The following is a 21777-nucleotide window of genomic DNA, read 5'->3' as shown; positions in this document are numbered from 1 at the left end:
TATATAGGGTCCCGTTCGCTGGCTAACGGTTTGGAAAACTTTTTGGCAAACAGTTTCAGATCGTTCGATATAACGTGATCCGACGGATGAGATTAAATCTCGTAGCGATTTAACTTAAACGTATAACTTATGAATTTATTGAAGCGCTATCCCTCAATTTATCAATATTTAATCTAAAGTCCTTCTTCTCTTTAAACCCGAGAGCAACAGAGAACAGACGTTCTCTTTGACTCAAGAGAAAATCTCGATCTCTCTCATCTTCTCTCGTTGAACAGGCCCTCTCTCTCACTCTTTCATTCTCTCTCGCTCTCTCTGACCACCCTTCTCGAACGTCTTTGCAACGACCTCGCTGCAACTACCTCCATTTCGATCTCGTTGCAGCCACAAAAGCCTCTCCATCTCTCGCTGCAACTCCCTCTCGTTGAAGACAGGTACTCTCTCTCTCTCTCTCTCCTCCCATCACTCTTTTATATTAATTTGATTTCCGATTTGATGAAGACAAAAAATCCTAATTGTTTAGGGTTTTTTATTTATTCCGGAATTGGTTGTGGTTTGTTGAAAATGATTTTCTTACTACTACTTAATGCTCACAAACACTTACATTACTTGAGGTTCTGAAATAATAAGTAAAATATATCAAAAATCACTTAGAATGCCCTTCAATGGAACTATTGGACTTGCTTGAGTTTTAAGGAGAAGACTTCACCATCAATTATTCAGGTTATTTATTTATTTTATTTTTTTATATCTTAAATTTCTCCAAAAAAAAAAAAAAAAAAACTGAACTGAGGGCATGAAACTTTGTTTTTTTGCTTGGATTTTTCTTTTTTATTTTATTTTATAGAAGAGAGAAGAATTTGGTGATGGCACTTGTTCAAATTTGCAATTCAAGTTTGTGGATTTTTCAAAATAGAAGAAGAAGAAGAAGTGATACAAAAATAAGAGGTGTTGTCTCCTCAGAGAATTTGAAAAAGGTGAAGTTGGGAGAGTCTGACTTGAAGGTCACAAAGCTTGGGATTGGAACTTGGTCATGGGGTGACACCAGCCACTAGAACAACTTTGAATGGGATGGTAATTAATGCTCCTTTGCTTCTTCCCTTTTTTTTTTTTTTTTTAATATTGTACCAAAATACATAATCTCATTGTCAATTGTTTTTATTGTATGTTCAAGGAGAAATTTTAGGATTTTGCCTACAACTCAACAATTATGGGATTTTGCTTGTTGTTTTACCATCCCTGTCAAAGAAGAATTGTTTTTCTTTCTTTTGTGTCTACATAGAGTTCAGCATAATTAATATCCTTTTTGTGGTTTGATGCTCCAAATCAATTACAATCTCTTACTAGTTCTTTTAGTTGTTTATAAAAAATGATAGATCATGATAGAAAGATGGAGATTTGTGTTTTAAAAGTTTTGGAAATTAACACTTTGAGGAAACCTTCAACGTGGTTTGACTTCGTTATTTTTTTTTAAAACTTTAATGTGTAAGGAGTTTCAATGTGTATGAGGCATAAGGATTAAATTTTTTGTGTTAATAATGTATAAATTTATCCAATAGAAATTTGTCGATTGGTAGTGATATTTAAAAGATTACATGTGGTTACTCTTTTGTCATCCTTAATACAAATTGGACTATGATTGAATGGATGATCTCCTCATGCTCACAAAATGGAAATATTCAGTTTTGTTATTTTTGTACCTATTTCAAGTGATATTTTGAATATTGAAGAGCGTGTAATCTATGTTTTTGATTGCAGTATGAAGGCCCACGAAGAGACGATCCTAATGTTCATGGTGTCACTCGGCCCAAAAAGTGTGCTACAAGGCATTTGAAGTGTTGTGGCATAAAGCTTTTCATGTCATGGTGGGTCATCAAATTCGTGTTTTTCTAGGTGAGCAGTTGCTAAGCTTTTACCTTGTTTTTGCCTAGGAGCTAAGGTCGGAATGAGGGTGGTTTCTTCATGTTTCCCTGATTCATTTTTATTTTATGTCTAGTTGAGTTTATATTTATGAAATATAATTTATCTCAATTGTTGGAAACAGCATTGACAATGCTAATCAAAACTCGTTCAACAAGCGATGTAATATATTGACGAGACACCTGATATTGAAACTCATGTAGAACTAATCAAAACACTCAACAGTGTATCTGCTGGAAAGGTGAGAGATATTGATGAGTCCAACGGTGCCCTGTTAGCTTATCCTTTTATAGAACTTGTTGGTTTCTTTTTCTTTTGGGAATTTTAATTGAATTATCTGTCACTTTTAGATATATGTTGAAATAGAGAGGGCATGGCTAATCAAGAAACTTGTAAAGATTAAGGAAGAATAGGGTCATGTGGCTGAAGCTACTGATTTGATGCAAGAAATTGCTGTAAGTATCGCCAAAAACTACAAAGCATTATAAAACTTCTTTTTGATAGGAGCTTTATTTAGTGACCTATGCTGGTTTGGTTATTTTCTTTTTTATATAGACAAAAAATTCATGATAGTAATGCCTTCTAATGACTATACTATGTTACAGGTGGAAACATTTGGAGCAATGGCGAAGACAGAAAAGATAGTATTCATCCTTGACCAAGTATTGGCTTTATTTTCTCTGTTATTAGATTATCATGGAAGGACTCAATTAATAAACGAATATTTGCTTTATTTGTATAAGGAGGGGGGGTTTCAATAAAGGGATATTTTCTTTGAAGATAAGTGCTGATGATAATTTATATGCCTACTGACTTGTTGAAATTCAAAAAATTCCAGGTTCGTTTGTGTTTAGACTGTCAAGATTATGTGCGCACAGATCCTCTTAAGGAACATTTCAAATCTTATGAAAACCAAAGAGCAATGGATCTCTTTTTACTAATAAAAATCTTTTAAGACATTATCAAGTCTTGAGTGACAACCTAAACAAACTTGAAAATTAAAATGTTCAGCATTGATTCAGATCCAACCCAACAAGATATCAGATTGAAACCTTATCAGACTCCAAAACATCGAAGTTACTGAATCAGAACGGATCAGATTTCAGGCCTGATCCCACCCATTGACAGGATCCACACTTTTTTGGAAAAACATGCTCGGATGTTTTGAAGTTTCTTTTGTGTTTTCCATGTATGCAATATGCCAAATATACCATATTTGATTGGGTTACTCTTGAAAGTTTTCAAACAACTTTCTTCAAAGATAAATCCTACATTTCCTCACTTCGCTTATCCCAGCTAATTTGAGACATTAACACTTTGACAAACTCCACTTTAAAGTGCATGATTTAGTTGTCACATATACTCTTGCCAACAAAAACAAATTTCTCATTGATTTTTCCTAAGAAAATATTTTCTAAACAGATACAACCTATTTGATTATGAGAATTTCTTGGTGGGATCCTCATGAATGGCCACCATCATTCCCTAATGCCATTACATATAGTATTGTGGACAGCACTAATTAAAATAAAATTAAAAAATTAAAGACAAGAAACATTACTGATCTCATAACTAAGAATCATTACACCTAAATATATTTAAAGTTTAAACTCTTAACCACTAAAGATAGATATGCCCAACCCAAACTCTGGTTGTTCCTGGTATAAATGATTTTTGCCCAACAAATACAGCATTGGCTCAAGATTACATGTAGGGTCTCTACTTTCTTTGCACTAAGAAACACCGACCAAACAGAACACACTGGAATAGAAAATGGATGAACCAAGTATCATTTCAGAAAGGGAAATTAAAAATTCAGATAAGGAACTTAACCAAAATTGTGTTTATTTTTGTCCCATATCCTTGGATTAACTTTTCTTTTTCATGTTTTTGGAAGCTCTAACAGCTCTTCAATGGCACTAAAAGATCTAAAAACTAAATCATAAAAACATCTCCCATACTACAAAAGCCAAACAAACCCTTTCTGATCGACTGCTACCTCAACTTTGGGGCTCTTATAAAAGAGCCAAATGGCTATAACGTGACTTACATGAGATCACACTCAATCCCTCTTAACAATTTAAAAGCATATAAATAACAAATAAAAAAACTACTTCTTCTTCGACTTGTTGGACAGCGACTGAGCATATGCAGTTCCCTGATCAAGTATAAAAAAAAAAATAAAAAAAATAGACAGTATTAGAGATGACTTGATTTCCTTTACTGCATCTAAGATGAGATTCTAACTGAACCCAGTGGGATCTTGGGGATGTCAAGAAATGCCCACCAAAGACATTAATGAAGTTGTGCCCAATATGATGCATAACTACTTACTTGCAACCATTCATCCATTGAGGCATCTATAGTTCCAGTGTCCACTTCTACCTTTGGAGCCCCCCTCTTAGTTTTCTACAAAAAGATAAAATAAACATGCATATACATTTCAGATCAAGAAATCTAAATAAATAAATTCACCTTTTTGTGGAAATAATCTAGAAACTCTAGAATATGGGAAAGAAAGGAGAAACTCCCCAGGTTCAAGAAAAACTTGTTCCCCACATCCAAAGATTTTATAACAAGAAATTAATCAACAAAATATATTATAAAATAATTTGCTTACCTTAGAAAGGTTCTGTATTTGACCTTGTATCGACAACCCAAAAAGGGTAAGAAGAGCTAACCCAAAGTTAACTAGTAAAACAGACTCCATGTTGAGAAAACCACTAGCCTCCAAAAAGATTTTAGGAAAATGAGATGAATGTGGGGTAATCCCATCGAAAAGCCAAGTATATGTATGCAAATGAGAGGCTATTTGTTTGGTTTGAGATTTCTGAATATGGACTTTTATCAAGTTGGGCATCAAACAAGAAGGCAAGGTAATCCCATAGAAAATCGAAGTGTAGCTATTTCGTCTCCCTCGCAAAGGCCAAGTGCTTCGTCATTAGCATGGGGCTTTGAATGACCCATCATGGGCTCGCTAATGCTTTTGGACAGAATAGGCAGGAATGTTTCATCGTTAGTGCCTCACCTCTATCGGAGGCCAGGCCAGATGAACTAAAGCAAGCTTCTATTGCCCCACCAACTTTTGCTAACGCCACCCCAAGATGTACATATGAATTGGGGTGGTGTTAACAAAAGTTGGTTTGATTGTCCTACAAATTGAAATCCAATGAAAATATATAAAGTAAAATAGAAGTGAAGCATGGGAATTGCACCTTCAGCAATAGGTGAATAAGCAATCAAAGTGATTCCAAGCTCATCAGAAGCAGCCTTAGCACCATTCTCCTCTAGAGTCCTCTTTATGAGGCTGTAATTTACTTGGTTCGAAGCTAACGGAATTCCTTTCTTTTTAAGTTGCTTGTGAGCATCTCGGAGACGCTTTTTTGAAGCATATATACAAAAACCAATGAGGCTTACACGCCTACAAAACAAAACTTCATTACAACACTCCACAAATAATAGACTAAAAACCTACGAAAATTACCGTTGTAGTTCGAGACCCCTACTGCTTTCACAAGACCTTGTTCAACAGCATCCCCAAGCCCATCAATGTACCCTATAAACAAATTTTTGAAACAACAAGCATGAACTTCTGAATCTTGACATCAGTAGTTAAAAAGCCATTACACATTCAAGGTTTTAAATCTCATCTCGAGGTAATGTCTCGGTCATAGTCACCACATCAAAATACGGGTTTAAAACGACAAGGGGAAAAAATGGGGAAAAAACAATAAATATACAAAGTATACATATAACGTTAAAAAAAATGTGTTTGAAACATAAAAACATGTTTTTTAGGGGCCACCCTTATCATAAACTTGTTATTGGTTTTAATCCTCGAGTCAATTCCAGAGGGTTGGTGAGATGGCCAGGATCACACCTCAAGAAGCAGAGGTCTTGAGTATGAATTGCCATTTAGGGGCCACCTTCTGGGATTTATCCCAAATATTACCCAGTGTGTGTGGGGGAGGGAAATGTATGTGAAAACATATTAATGACGAGTAACGCATTTTTGCTATGCTACTAATACTTGAACTTGCTCTGCTATTCAGCCCAAGCCTAGCCGAGGAAGAGTTGCGAGGAGTAAAACAAAAAAAATATGCTGATTAGGATCGGGTATACTATATTTAATAATGGAATCATTCGCGATAAATAATAATAATTAATAATTTACAAGGCTAAGAGGTCGGACATCTCAGTTACAAAGGGAAAAACATTTATTTTTATTTTAATGTCCTTTATCCACTGAAAAAAAAAATGAGATTATGTATTTTGGTACAATATTAAAAAAAAGAAGAAGCAAAGGAGCATTAATTACCATCCCATTCAAAGTTGTTCCAGTGGCTGGTGTCACCCCATGACCAAGTTCCAATCCCAAGCTTTGTGACCTTCAAGTCAGACTCTCCCAACTTCACCTTTTTCAAATCCTCTGAGGAGGCAACACCTCTTATTTTTGTATCACTTCTTCTTCTTCTTCTATTTCGAAAAATCCACAAACTTGAATTGCAAATTTGAACAAGTGCCATCACCAAATTCTTCTCTCTTCTATAAAATAAAATAAAAAGAAAAATCCAAGAAAAAAAACAAAGTTTCATGCCCTTAGTTCAGTTCAGTTCAGTTTTTTTTTTTTTTTTTTGGAGAAATTTAAGATATAAAAAAATAAAATAAATAAATAACCTGAATAATTGATGGTGAAGTCTTCTCCTTAAAACTCAAGCAAGTCCAATAGTGCCATTGAAGGGCATTCTAAGTGATTTTTGATATATTTTTTACTTATTTCAGAACCTCAAGTAATGTAAGTGTTTGTGAGCATTAAGTAGTAGTAAGAAAATCATTTTCAACAAACCACAACCAATTCCGGAATAAATAAAAAACCCTAAACAATTAGGATTTTTTGTCTTCATCAAATCGGAAATCAAATTAATATAAAAGAGTGATGGGAGGAGAGAAGAGAGAGAGAGAGAGAGTACCTGTCTTCAACGAGAGGGAGTTGCAGCGAGAGATGGAGAGGCTTTTGTGGCTGCAACGAGGTCGAGATGGAGGTAGTTGCAGCGAGGTCGTTGCAAAGACGTTCGAGAAGGGTGGTCAGCGAGAGCGAGAGAGAATGAAAGAGTGAGAGAGAGGGTCTGTTCAGCGAGAGAAGATGAGAGAGATCGAAATTTTCTCTTGAGTCAAAGAGAACGTCTGTTCTCTGTTGCTCTCGGGTTTAAAGAGAAGAAGGACTTTAGATTAAATATTGATAAATTGAGGGATGGCGCTTCAATAAATCCATAAGTTATACGTTTAAGTTAAATCGCTGCGAGATTTAATCTCATCCGTCGGATCACGTTAGCGAACGGGACCCATATATATATATATATATATGGGAAATGTTCAGCAACAAACATTTTGGCAAAATATTTTTCAAGATATGGGTTAGAGGTTTTGGAATGAGCTGATTTTTTGTGAGGATGATCTCTACGGTGAGGAGATCATCATCACCAAAAATCAGCCCATACCAAAACTTCTAACCCATCAAAAATGGTTTACAAAAAATGGACGGTCCACGATTTTTCAATTTGTAAACATGAGGTTAGAGTTTTGGAATGGGTTGATTTTTGGTGAGGATGATCTCCTCACCATAGAGATAATCCTCACCAAAAATCAGCCCATTCCAAAACCTCTAACCCATGTTTTGAAAAATGCTTTGCCAAAATGTTTGTTGCTGAACATTTCCCATTATATATATATATGGGAAATGTTCAGCACCCTAAGTTTTACCACACACTTTAACAAACGTTTTTTGTCCTACATGGGTTAGAAGTTTTGGAATGAGCTGATTTTTGGTGAGGATGATCTCTATGATTAGAAGATCATCCTCCCCAAAAATCAGCCCATTCCGAAATGTTTAGCCCCATGTTTACACGTTGAAAAATCGTGGACCGTCCATTTTTTGTAAATCAATTTTGATGGGGTTAGAAGTTTTGGAATGAGCTGATTTTTGGTGAGGATGATCTCCTCACCATAGAGATCATCCTGACCAAAAATCAGCTCATTCCGAAACTTCTAACCCATGTAAGACAAAACGCGTTTGTTAAAGTGTGTGGTAAAACTAAGGGTGGCGAACGGGACCCTATATATATATATATATATATATATATATATGGGAAATGTTCAGCAACAAACATTTTGACAAACTATATATATAATGGGAAATGTTCAGCAACAAACATTTTGGCAAAACATTTTTCAAAACATGGGTTAGAGGTTTTGGAATGGACTGATTTTTGGTGAGGATGATCTCCTCACCATAGAGATCATCCTCACCAAAAATCAGCCCATTCCAAAACCTCTAACCCATGTTTTGAAAAATGTTTTGCCAAAATGTTTGTCAAAATGTTTGTTGCTGAACGGGACCCTATATATATATATATAATGGGAAATGTTCAGCAACAAACATTTTGGCAAAACATGGGTTAGAGGTTTTGGAATGGGCTGATTTTTGGTGGGGATTATCTCTACGGTGAGGAGATCATCATCACCAAAAATCAGCCCATTCCAAAACTTCTAACCCATCAAAAATGGTTTACAAAAAATGGACGGTCCACGATTTTTCAACTTGTAAACTGGGGCTAGAAGTTTTGGAATGGGCTGATTTTTGGTGAGGATGATCTCTACGGTGAGGAGATCATCCTCACCAAAAATCAGCCCATTCCAAAACCTCTAAATGTTTTGCCAAAATGTTTGTCAAAATGTTTGTTGCTGAACGGGACCCATATATAATATTCAAAAAATGTAAAAGATAACTCGGAAGAGTCAACTTGTAACACAGGTGATACGAAACTTGAGACACCTAGTTTTACAATCACGTGACCTGCTATTACGGGTGTCAATGGATAGTCGAAATCCGAATTCGAATTCGAAAAATCAGATATTATCCAAAATTTTCGGATATCGGATTCGGATGTTATTATTACATTCGAATGAGTTTCGGATACGAATTCGGATGTTACGAAATCCGATTTGATAATATCCGCTCCGATTGGAATACGTATGTTATATATTCATGTTACATAACAAAACTCATCTCTACATGTATATATTCTTATGTCTTCGTGTCATACAACGAAGTTTGACCTTTAAACTTTATCTTCTCTAAACTCAAACAAAAAAAAACCAGACCTCCGTTCTGATTTTCATGGTTTCGACAGGACGATCTCCATCACCACCGTCTTCTCCGGCCGGTTAGCACATCCAGGTGATACTTCCTTCCTCTCTCTCTCTTAAAGCCAAACCCTTTTTTTTCACTATCCGAACTCCATGAGCACCATCTTCTCCAACCGGCGAATTCCATGACCACCATCTTCTCCGTCTGCCGAGCGTCTATGATTCCAGGTACATACTTCATCTCTCTCTCTCTCTCAATAAGGGTTTGTATGCGACTCCATGATGTTTTGGATTCCAAAAGGGGTTTTTTACAGACTGAAGAGGTTGGTAGAGACAATCTAATATTCGTAGGATTTCTATCGGATCGGATATTCGATATGCTTTTCGAATTCGAATTCGAATACTGGTCAGTGATATCCGATCGGATTCGGATTCGAATTCGAATTCGGATATCACTAAATTTTTTCGGATTCGAATTCGGATATTGCATTATCCGATCGGATACCTATCCGTTGACAGCCCTACCTGCTATTCGCATCAGTCAATACTTGCTGAACCGGTCAAGGGTTTTTTCGGTTGACCCTGAAGTCTTAACAGGCCTTACAATTTCTCGCTAGCTCGCTCTCTGAATTTGTCAACTTCGTTGCGGAGGAGCTCAGCCTCCTCTCTCTCTCCTTGAAACCCTAACCCTAGAAACTGATGGCTGATCTCAAAGAAGGCAGAGCAGATGGTAAAGTCCCCAAACTTCCAATTCCAGGCCGCAGAAACATCCTGATCACAAGTGCTCTACCTTACGTCAACAATGTTCCTCATCTTGGAAACATCATCGGCTGTAACACACACTTTCAAACTCTCTAGTTTTTTTTTTTTTTTTTTTCATTAATTTCGATCAAATTATTAAGATTGAAGAAAAATTAATCTCAATATTTCTCTTTGATTTCAGGTGTTTTAAGCGCTGATGTGTTTGCTCGTTACTGTCGTCTACGAGGCTACAATGCGATTTACATTTGTGGGACTGACGAGTATGGAACCGCCACAGAGACGAAAGCCATGGAAGAGAACTGCTCTCCTAAGCAGATTTGTGACAAGTAATTAAATTTGCTATATTTGTTACTTTTGATTCATTTTATTTTATATGTTTTCAATTTTTACACCAATAATAATTAATCAAACAAGAAAAGAGCACATCATTTACATGGTAAAACCCCAATCTTGAAAAACTCTTAAACTGTACTACAATGAGAAGACTCAACCAAAACAACTTTCTTACAAATTGCAAACTCACTAAGCGATGAGGGAGACCACATAAGAATCCATGTAAAGCATGGTTTTAAATCTCGTCCAAGACTGAGATGTCGTTCAGCAACGAGACGGATTTACATTGTGTCTCAGACTTCACACCATCTCGCAAGATAAAAGAGATGACTCTGATTGATATTTTGAAAATCTTGGCAGAGTCAACCGGAATTTTTTATATTTTGATTAAGATAATTAATTTTTTAAGAATTTAAATAGTTGTTCTATAAATAAAACATGATTTTATGATTAAATGTCTTTAATTATAATTATTTTCATTTAAATATATGCAAATAAATTATTCAAAGCCAGGTTAAAGTGTTTATCTCGTCAGACAACTTGGTCTCGTAGATGGATGGGACTTCAAACCGAGTTTTGCAACCACGATAGGGGTTGCCCCCCCCCCCCCCCCCCCCAGACTCAAATTATTCAATCTTTGAGGAATCTATGGTTTGACATTACAGGATAAACTCATTACTCAACAAACTCTCCCTTTTGTCTTTTGATTAAAAAAACCATATGCATAGATGTGATGCTCTTCCTTGATTGATGCCCTTACTGCGTACATATGAGAATGTGCTGTGTTTTTTCTTCCCGTTTGACATCAAGAAGAAAAAAGGCATAGGTAGAGCCATCTTTCTGAAACAGGTGCAAAAACTCATTAGTAGTACCACCTGTGCTATTAGTGGTTTTTTTCTGACCACTATCTGTTCTCACAATTGTTATTATTCCTCCATACATATCCAAGCACTTGAAAATTTTATTGAGACACCATATAGACGCAATGCCTTTCGCGTCTTTACTCGCCAAAGCTTTTATACTTGCCAGAGCTTCTATAACTCTTGTTTCACTATTTCCACAAAAGTTTGTTTGCTATTTTGTTAGTCTAGAATTACATCTCCTTTTAGTCTAGTCCTCGCATGGTCTTCATTAATATTTGAAACCTTTCTTCGATTAACATTACCCTCAATATCGTTCTAACTACCATATATCTTCATCAACAACAACAACATCGGTATCAAGATAACTATGGATGTTAGCCAACTTAGGTAGCTAGCACCTTCAGGCCACGTTGCATAATTATTATCATCCAGTTGTATAAATCTTTAGTTTTTTTCTTCAAAATCACCCATTTGAGGAATTTGGCTCTTTTCTTCCAAATGTAGAACTTATGGGTCCAAACATGCCAGATGACTGAACCCACTGCATAAAACCCTCTTGAAATTTAGTTACATAATTGAGGGAAACATATAAGATAGCTTTAAGGGCATGCTTGTGCTCAAAACTTGGTTGTAATTTATGAATATGGTACTAAATGGCATCTTTGCTACATGTTCAACTTGTGTTTCCTGCTCATGTAGATACCATGCAATTCACAAGGACGTCTATAAATGGTTTGATATAAGTTTCGATGAGTTTGGACGCACATCTACTCCTCAGCAGACTGAAGTTTGCCAAGATATTTTCCACAAACTGATGGAGAACAATTGGCTTTCTGAAAACACAATGCAGCAGGTCCATAGTTATGTTTAACCTTAGCTATTGGTATATTCCTGTGTGTTTTATGAGTGATCTTGTACTTCTATGGATTTCTTCCTCTTACATTTGTTTGACGGGGTATTTGTTTCATAGTCGACTTGCACTTTGACCAGTTATTCAGCATAACTATGACTGACCTTAATGGTTCCATCTACTTTGAATTCGAATTACATCACAGCTTTACTGCGATGCATGCAAGCGTTTCTTAGCTGATCGGCTTGTGGAGGGAACCTGCCCGACACAAGAATGTAATTATGATTCAGCACGAGGGGATCAGTGTGAAAAATGTGGAAAGCTGTTGAATCCAACAGAGCTAAAAGATCCTAGATGCAAGGTATGTTATTTCCTAGTTTTAACATTGATGCTAAAATTTATGTTTGGGAGGTTCACTTTTTCCTATTTGTTTTAGAGAGCTGCTATTGGCACCCCAACTTTTACTTATTACACCCCCAATAAAAAATAAAGAAAATAAGTGAGTGGTTGAGAACACGTAAAAATTGGGGTACCAACAGAAGCTCTCTTGTTTTTTTTTTCCTTCTAGATTTCTATTTTTTGGGGTTTAGGATTTTATGAGCCTAATCATACTTGTAAGCAACTACTGAAATTGTTTGAACAAGTGTTACAATGTTTTGTGATGTTGAGATTATAATTTGAGCCAAAACTTTGTAATGCTTGAAGGTGTGTTTTAATCTTTAATTGGAGAGTGATAAATTATTTAAGGATTTGGAGTGTAATAAGTAAAAGTTGGGGTGCCAATAGGAGCTCTCTTGTTTTACACTTACACTTGTTTTGGGTACAGGTATGTCAGACCACTCCACAGATTCGTAATACAGACCACTTGTTTCTAGAGCTTCCATTGCTGAAGGATAAATTGGAAGAGTATATCAACAACATGTCAGTGGCTGGATCTTGGAGCCAAAATGCTATTCAATCAACGAATGCTTGGCTAAAAGAAGGGCTGAAATCACGATGTATTACCAGGGATCTTAAGTGGGGGGTTCCTGTTCCACATGAGAAATTTAAAGATAAGGTAAATAAAATTGATGGACTTGGTATAATTTCGTTATATCTTTTTCTTTCTTTTATTGTCAGGATCAATTCCATTTTTGGTTGTCAATGAAAGGCATGCTGGACCTATGTCTTACTGTGATTGGTTGCAACAATTTGTTGTTTAGGTTTTCTATGTGTGGTTTGATGCTCCTATTGGGTACATTTCAATCACTGCATGCTATACTCGTGACTGGGAGAAGTGGTGGAAGAATCCTGAAAATGTGGAGCTTTATCAATTTATGGGCAAGGATAATGTACCATTCCACACTGTACGTATGCTTCATCTCCTGTTCTTTTCAAACTCTTGATGACTTATGATGATGAGGATGCATTAGCCAAACTGTATGGCGATACTTTTGTTAGATAACAAGCACACAATTGGGAGAAGCCAAGAGCTCCTTTCATCAACTTTACCTATAATCTCCCTTTTCCACACCAACTTTTTCTTTTGGAGCTTTCAACCAATCATCCGATTTTGAAGTTTTCATGGAGAAGCCACTTGTTTTCAAATTAGAAAGGGATGGGGGCAGTTAACAAATTGTATCTTGACACCAGGAATCTAATAAGTTTGGACATCGCCAAAGACTCTTGCTTATTAGATCAAGTGAAGGGCCCTCCCTCCAAGGGCCTCTTTGTCACTCTTACAACCCTGTTCTGTGTTTCACAGCTCTTTGCAAATGAATTTGCATCTATTACTGTAATTGACTTGGTGTAGGTTTGTAATAAATTTTCTGTGATTATGGTTACTCTTAGGCCTTAGGAATGAAGGATTCGTGCTATTTCTCTAATTGCAGGTAATGTTTCCTTCGACACTTATTGGCACTGGCGAAAACTGGACATTTATGAAGACTATCAGTGTTACAGAATATTTGAACTATGAAGCAGGTGTGTGCTTAGCTTTATGTTTGTGGTTTTGTCAGTGTGCAAATTTGACGAATATTTTATGCATCAGCTGAATAATGCCACATATTTTTTCTTTTTCATCATAATATGGTGTTTTGGTTCTTGAATGTTGTGAACTTTTTTCTTTTTCTTTAGTTTTTTATCAGTAAAATGTTGTGAACTTCTCTTTTTTTTGTTGCATGGATTTTGTAGGAAAGTTCTCTAAAAGTAAGGGTGTAGGAGTTTTTGGTAACGATGCTAAAGATACGAAGATTCCTCCAGAAGTATGGCGATATTACTTGCTAACAAATCGTCCGGAGGTGAGTTCTGTTGCTGCTAGATCCATTTGATTATCTCAATTCTGGGTACTAGTCAGGTTTTACTTAATGCTTTCTGTATCTCTACCCTTGCAAATACTTATGGATTTGTGCAACTTAGGTATCAGACACATTATTTACATGGGTAGACTTGCAAGCAAAACATAACAGCGAGTTGCTCAATAACTTGGGCAATTTTATTAATCGAGTATTGCATTTCATTGCTAAAGATCCAGGTTAGTATGCTATGTATATTTGTAAAACAAAATCCTACGTTTCTAAGGATATGATTTTGAATTAGTGAGCAAGAATTTTGTCATCGTTGTTTGATTCATTTTACTGCTACTACCGGGAACTTTACATGTGTATTAAGTAATTATTTAGAAGAAAATACACGCACACGAACCTTATGCCACAGTACACTTGCCTTACCATTTAAAAGCATTGGTATTCATACGTTGGACTTTAATATTCACTTCACCAAAGTTGGACCCAAGTACCTTTTTTCTTTAAGATTAACTACCCATCTAGTGTTATAATGAAACCCTTTCATATGAAATCAAAGATGCTAGGAGTGTGTGTATATATACTCTGGCGGGGGGGGGGCATTCAAAGGCCATGTACAAAACCAAACATTGTGCCAAACATTTTTCAATATATGAGTTACACATTTCAGAATCGGCTGATTTTTTGTGAGATGATCTCTATGGAGAGGAGATCATCCTCACCAAAAATCAGCCCATTCCGAAACTTCTAACCCCATTACAAAAATTGGATGGTCCATGATTCTTCAACTTGTAAACTGGAATTTGAAGTTTGGGAATGGAAAATGTTGAAAAATATTTGGTTTTGTACATCGCCCTCGAACTTGATATATAAATATAGGGTCAGGTTCAAGAGACAAAGTTGTGGACAAAGTGTTTTGGCCTATATGGGCTAAAAGTTTCGGAATGGGCTGATTTTTTGTGAGGATGATCTCCTCACCATAGAGATCATCCTCACAAAAAATCAGCTGATTCCGAAACTTTTTAGCCATATAGGACAAAACTTTGTCTATTGAATGCTGTCTATATATATAGGGTAGCATTTGGCAGCCAATGTTAGGTAGCCAAAATTTGTCCTATATGGCTTAAAAGTTTTCAGCCCAATCTGAAACTTGTCACCCCATCAAAAGTGCTTTACAAAATAACGGTAAAAAATCGATGGTCCACAATTCTAAACCACTTTTGATGATGTAAGAAATCTTAAATTGGGTTGATTTTTTGTGAGGATGATCTCCTCACCATAGAGATCATCCTCGCAAAAAATCAGCCCATTCTGGTGTTTGCTCCCTAACTTTGGCTGCCGAATGGGACCCATATATATAGGGTAGCGTTCAATGGCAAACTTTTTGGCAAAACATTTTTCAAAACATGAGTTAGAGGTTTTGGAATGGGCTGATTTTTGGTGAGGATGATCTCTACGGTGAGGAGATCATCCTCACCAAAAATCAGCCCATTCCAAAACTTCTAACCCATGTTTACAAGCTGAAAAATCGTGGACCGTCCATTTTTTGTAAACTGTTTTTGATGGGGTTAGAAGTTTTGGAATGGGCTGATTTTTGGTGATGATGATCTCCTCACCGTAGAGATCATCCTCACCAAAAATCAGCCCATTCCAAAACCTCTAACTCATGTTTTGAAAAATGTTTTGCCAAAAAGTTTGCCATTGAACGCCCCCCATATATATATATATGACATTCATGTTTTAAGGATTCTTCTGACATGGCGTGGAAATTTATCATGTTTGCCATTGCATGTGTCATATTTTCCTGCGGTTCTTACTGATATCTACCCTTCTGCAGGACAGGGATATGGTTCTGTTCTTCCTGATATTTCAGGTGTAGAATCGCATCTTCTGACCAAGACATTGGCAGAAAAGGTTGGCAGATATGTTGAACAATATCTAGAAGCTATGGAGAAGGTGATCGAATGCGTCTCAACTAATGTGCTTTAATTGCTTTTACAAACTATCTGCAGCTAGATAATACAACAACTTGATTTAGAGATTTTTTTTTCTTTGTCTGGATGCATTTTCTCAGAAGGAAAAATATTTCCGTTGCATATTATGACAGGTTAAACTAAAGCAAGGACTGAAAACTGCGATGAACATTTCTAGTGAGGGAAATGCTTATCTACAAGTAAGCTTGATTCATTTTTCTTTTACTTTCCTTCTTTTTTAGGATTATTATTTATTTCTGCTTATGTCTAACTGAATTTTCAATATGCTTCATAGGAGAGCCAATTCTGGAAACTTTATAAGGAAGATCCACCTTCCTGTTCTATCGTTATGAGAACTTCAATTGGGCTAGTATATCTCCTAGCATCTCTTTTAGAACCATTTATGCCTTCTTTTTCTGTTGAGGTAAACATCTGGGCCACATAGTCTACTGTTGTAGGTTAGAAAATACTCCTTTGTGTAGCCACCTGTTTAGACATTCTGAAACATTTTCTGTTTTCTGATGACACAAGGTACTGAAGCAACTAAATTTCCCTTCTGAAACACAACTTTCACTTTGCGAAGAAAAAGGAGACATTGAAAGGGCAAGAAGACCTTGGGAGTTTTTACCAGCTGGTCACAAGATAGGAGTGCCAGAGCATCTATTTAAGGAAATGGTATATATATCTTTATAAAATAATTTTTTTTTTGTTTTTGTGTTTGCTTGTATTGTACTGTTACATCGACTGGTAGTTACTCCTATAATGATTCTTGTCTTCAAACAGAAAGATGATGAAGTAGAGTTCTACAGGGAGAAGTTTGCCGGAAGTCAAGCTGATAGGATAGTGAAGGCAGAGGCCGAAACAAAAAAGATTGCTGAGCAGCTCAAGGAAACAAAAATCTCCGGTAATACTTGACATCGTTTTCATTCTTTTCCATCTGAATGTTAGTTTTAGTGATTTCAGTTGCATTACTAAAAAACACAAAAAGAAAATAAAGAAAAAGGTCATGAGATTATGAACCAGGAATTTACCACAATTTTGTGCCCTAGTAAGTTTGGAAAACTACACCTCATCACAGATACTGTCCTGTCATACTGAAGTGCAGGTGTACTGTTGCCAATTCTGACTGATTCCAGTGACTCTTATACAGTTTGATACCAAAAAATATATTTAGTGAACTTTTTTCACTCTGAAGTCATAATTAATTTTGGAGCTTTAGCCTTTTTGCTATTTGTTAGGCTATTTGGAAAGAGAGGAATAGCGGTGTTTTTGAAGATAAGGAGCAGTCCATGGGTGATGTAATCTTGTCTGTTTTGGGGCTGTTCTTCTTCTAGGGTGAAGCTTATACGGAGTTCAAAGGGGTGTTTTTTTTAGGACTTCTTAGAGAGATGGGAAAGGGTTTGTAACTTAGCTTTATCACTAGTAGTCCTCATGTTGTGTTGTCCTTGTTTGGGCTGGCCCCCTCAACCGCCCTTTGGTTCTTGGTTTTTTTAATACAATTTTACTTTTAAAAAAAGAAAAAAAAAGACATAATTAAATGGATGAACAGGATTCATTTTGCTGACCCCAAATTCTTGTGATACGACATTAGTAACGATGGCGTTAATGATATTTGATGTATTGCTTGAATATATAGTAGTCCATATAGAAAATGAATAAACATGCCTTTACAAGGTTGACATTTTCAAGCCCACTGCTGAAGATGCTTTCTCATCCTGATCATCTGGAGATGCTTATGTCTAGTTCTCCATGTTTTTCAACAGATGTTAGTTTAAAAAGACAAAGAACGACAAAATCTGCAGCTGAAGCCAAACCTAAAGCCACTACCGAAGCAGAAATTTCCATTACCAGACTTGACATCCGTGTTGGCCTCATCACTAAGGTTCAGAAGCATCCAGATGCCGATTCCCTTTATGTGGAAGAGATAGATGTGGGAGAAGAAACACCAAGAACTGTTGTTAGTGGCCTCGTCAAATATGTCCCTCTTGAAGAAATGCAGGTTTGTTTCTTCTTCTTAGTCAGGGTTCCTTCGGTTAACAGCTCTCTTAATGTCTTTAAATACTGTTACTTGATCATTATTAGTAACTATAAGGATCCTTACGTGCAGAATCGGAAGGTTTGCGTTCTTTGCAACCTAAAACCAGCGACCATGAGGGGTATTAAGTCGCAAGCAATGGTTCTTGCTGCTTCCAACAACGATCACACTAAAGTAAGCAAAGAAAAACACTTTTAAATGTTATAATTCACTTATAACTCAAAATATTTATTTATTTATTTTCATTTGCCCTCTCTATGAAACAAATGGGTCAAGTCAGCGAATTTCGTGTCCTTAAATGACCCAAAATAACAAAAAATAATTATGGTATTTTTTAGGATATAGATTTCATTTCAGTTGAAAACTGATTGATTGATGTGGACGAATGTAAGTGCTGATCGATTAAATTAATGTGACACTGGATTGGTTTCAGGTTGAATTGGTTGATCCACCTGAGTCTGCTACTGTGGGAGAGAGAGTTACATTTCCTGGGTTTCAAGGTGAACCTGACAATATTCTCAACCCGAAGAAGAAGGTTTGGGAAACGGTGCAAGTGGATCTCCAAACGGACGCAGAGTTGGTGGCACGATATAAAGACGTGCCCTTCACCACATCAGCAGGTGTTTGCAAGGTGTCATCCATATCTGGTGGAACCATAAGGTAGATGAGCGCTCCCTACCTCATTGAAAACTTGCTGATATTTTGCCACAAATATTATTATTATTTTATGAAGATCATGATGTTTGCTAATTTATGGTTACAATAAAAACAATTTTGGATAAACACAATGGTTTGAAACACAATTGTTTTCTTGTCTTAAATCTGCAGACAGACCCTTTGCTTCATTCATTCTCTATGATTCTAGTAGCAAAACTAGTTGGAAAATGGTTTTTCCAAGAAAATGTGATTTGCATGTGTTCGTTTATGCATTTTGTAGGTAAGTCATTATCCCTGAGAGAACAATTTTCCAATCTTGGTAGGAAAATATTCTCTGTTCCAACGAATATCATTTTCTCGTTGGGAGGGAAGGCCTACCTGATTGACGGCTTAACGGATACAGATAGCTTGGTAGGATAAATTAGCAATTGTTGGCATAAATGCAGATAAGATTGACAAGTGGGAAGGAAAATAAACATGATTATTTATAGGGTCTATTGTTTTTAACCCTATTTTTTCAAAGGTTTGTTGTAACTGCTAACTAGGGAATGAAATGGGTTGGATTTTATCCGAAATCCAAGAGATTTGAAACCAAATTTAGTGGGTTTGGGTCATTGGAGTAAATCTGAATAAAAAATGGGTCGAATATGGTTTGATATCTCATGATCCAAGTTGGAAACGGATCAGTCCATATATCTGCCTGTGTCTAAATTACATATTTAGATTTTTCAAAATATCCTTTTCTACTGCTTCAAATATAACATAAATTCTTACAAAATAAAATGATTATAATGATAAAATAGAATAATATAACAATTAACAAATAAGTATAGAAGAAAAAATGTTGAATTATCCTACCCCATCAATTACGTAATTTGATTGGGTCAGATTTGGATTGGAATTAAGTTATTTGGATATGATTCATCTAGTATGATCAAGTCGGATAAGGATTCTAGTTCAGATTAAAAAGTCATTCAGATCTGAATGTGGATCCAAATCAAATCCGGCCCATTTTAAGCCCTAGTTGTAACCCGAGCTTCACTGTTTAGGTCAGGCAAGTAACATCCCACTATGATTTTTTTTTTTTTTTTTCAAATCAACCTTGTACTTAACAAAGCGACCTCAAGTCCTAACACAAACAAATTAATATAGAGGCCTTAATAAAATTAATATATAGTGATATTTTATTGAAATATAAAATTGTACAATTAATATATTTTGATTTTTTATATTCCTATAGTTGGTGGCTCGTTCAAACACACTTGTATAATAATTGTCTTCTGTGATTTAAAATATTATGCAAAGAATTTTGTAGAAAACATAAATGTGATTCAAATTTAAAATAATAATAAATGTGATTGTAGGGTGGTGGGATTGTACTTTTATTGGTTTTTGACGAAAATAATTCTTTAATAATATTAAGTATAAATGTAAAAATAAGGGCATTTGTTTGATTCAAATTTTAGTGTGTAACCATTTCTACTCCTCTCATTATAATAGTAAAGATATTGTCTTTACTATTATAATGAGAAACGGAGTAGAAGTGATTTAATAACAAAATTAGAATTTCAAAAAATTTCCCTACCTTAACATTTAAACTTAATATAATCAAAGGTCATTTGATTAAAAATCAAGAAAATTACAATGCCAAATCCATAAAATCATGTTGATTAGGTTTTCAAAATAAAAAAAAATCATTTTTACGATGTAATATTCAAAATTCTTTAATTAATATTTAAATTACAAATAAACCCTTCAGATAATGTGCTTTTGCATATGCCACCTATCATATATTATAATCAAAAATACAAATAATCTTAATTTTCTCGAATCTCATTCAAAAAGCCAAAGATTTGGAAAGAGAGACGTGGCAATTATAGAAATTAAGGCTTGGAAAAATAGAAGAGACGTGGGGAATAAATATTATAAAAAATATTTTTAATTAAAAATTATACAGAAATATATATATATTTTAATTAGGAACGAAATTTATTTGCTTTTGGTTCATTGAATTTAACTGACAAATCGCTAGGAGACGGCTCTTACCAAAAATGGAAATAATCTTATTAAACCAAACCGTATCCTTTATTTTTTACAATTGGCCTTTTTTATCTCCACTTTTTTCTCAACAACGTCTAATAATACCTATGACATTATCCAAGATTAGTCTTTCATATAAACGGTTTCCTGATGGTTTTTTCACTCACAATTTATTATTCAACCCTAATCCTCTAATTCTCTTATTAAACTCTCTTCCCCTCTCTAGGCCCTCCATCCCCATTCCTCAATAGGATGGAATCCGCCGAGCTAAGGCGGGTCTTCCAGATGTTCGATAGGAATGGAGACGGTAAAATCACGAAGAAGGAACTTAGCGACTCATTAGAGAATTTGGGCATCTTTATCCCAGATACGGACCTTAGTCAAATGATTGAGAAGATTGACATCAATGGAGATGGGTGTGTGGATATTGAGGAATTTGGCGAATTGTATCAAACATTAATGGAAAAACCGGACGAAGAAGAGGACATGATGGAGGCATTCAATGTTTTTGATCAAAATGGGGATGGATTCATTACTGTTGAGGAATTGAGGTCAGTTTTGAGTTCTTTGGGGTTGAAGCAAGGGAGGACTGTAGAAGATTGTAAGAGGATGATAAAGAATGTAGATGTGGATGGAGATGGGATGGTTAATTTTAAGGAGTTCAAGCAAATGATGAAGGGGGGAGGGTTTAATGCTTTGGGTTAAATTGTTGCTTTTAGGTTGTAGAAATACTTTTGTGGCTTTTGGGGGAGCCTTTATAATCAAAGATTTCAATGTGTTTTTTATTTTTATTTTTTTTACTTTCTTTATTTTGGATTTTGATATTTTTTTTTTAAATTTTGGTACTTAATGGAAGGATATTATGTGTATGATAACTTTGGACACAAATGCATCCAATGGCAAATAAATTTGTGGGTGT

At 35.6% G+C, this 21777-nt stretch overlaps 1 protein-coding gene, 2 long non-coding RNA genes and 1 pseudogene across 11 annotated transcripts; 3 read left to right on the top strand and 1 right to left on the bottom strand.

The window, feature by feature from the left end:
- On the top strand, window positions 1-2701 carry LOC147401914 (uncharacterized). Of its 3 annotated transcripts, none has more exons than XR_015178754.1 (6): window positions 1-431; window positions 845-1071; window positions 1756-1890; window positions 2042-2158; window positions 2268-2372; window positions 2523-2701. It is a non-coding gene; the product is annotated as an uncharacterized LOC147401914 (long non-coding RNA). The 3 variants fall into 3 exon arrangements; XR_015178757.1 differs by having other exon boundaries at window positions 3-431; window positions 961-1071; XR_015178756.1 differs by lacking the exon at window positions 1-431 and adding an exon at window positions 441-720.
- Window positions 2521-9214, bottom strand: LOC147401913 (uncharacterized). Of its 7 annotated transcripts, none has more exons than XR_015178749.1 (7): window positions 9079-9214; window positions 6888-7043; window positions 6236-6462; window positions 5402-5473; window positions 5133-5338; window positions 4252-4326; window positions 2521-4075 (listed from the first exon to the last, which is right to left on the bottom strand). It is a non-coding gene; the product is annotated as an uncharacterized LOC147401913 (long non-coding RNA). The 7 variants fall into 7 exon arrangements; XR_015178750.1 differs by lacking the exon at window positions 9079-9214 and adding an exon at window positions 4538-4900 and having other exon boundaries at window positions 6888-7489; XR_015178753.1 differs by lacking the exon at window positions 9079-9214 and adding an exon at window positions 4538-4645 and having other exon boundaries at window positions 6888-7487.
- LOC147401912 (putative methionine--tRNA ligase) lies at window positions 9153-19006 on the top strand. The gene is made up of 18 exons (XM_086443401.1): window positions 9153-9291; window positions 9661-9895; window positions 10007-10151; window positions 11721-11874; window positions 12077-12232; window positions 12698-12928; window positions 13074-13217; window positions 13743-13833; window positions 14044-14150; window positions 14269-14383; window positions 15991-16109; window positions 16261-16326; window positions 16422-16550; window positions 16658-16801; window positions 16910-17030; window positions 17890-18125; window positions 18234-18335; window positions 18595-19006. The coding sequence occupies exons 2-18, from the start codon at window positions 9763-9765 to the stop codon at window positions 18823-18825; spliced, it is 2424 nt and encodes an 807-aa protein (XP_086299527.1). The 5' UTR covers window positions 9153-9291; window positions 9661-9762; the 3' UTR covers window positions 18826-19006.
- Window positions 19007-20998: 1992 nt separating this feature from the next.
- On the top strand, window positions 20999-21643 carry LOC147401911 (calmodulin-like protein 3 pseudogene; annotated as a pseudogene).
- Window positions 21644-21777: the final 134 nt, after the last annotated feature.

The sequence above is a fragment of the Akebia trifoliata genome, chromosome 5 (genome assembly GCF_017979445.1).
Source record: "Akebia trifoliata isolate Shusen 1 chromosome 5, ASM1797944v1, whole genome shotgun sequence".
Lineage (NCBI taxonomy): Eukaryota > Viridiplantae > Streptophyta > Magnoliopsida > Ranunculales > Lardizabalaceae > Akebia > Akebia trifoliata.
Note: the sequence above shows the minus strand (reverse complement) of the source record. Positions and strands in the feature narration are given on the sequence as shown.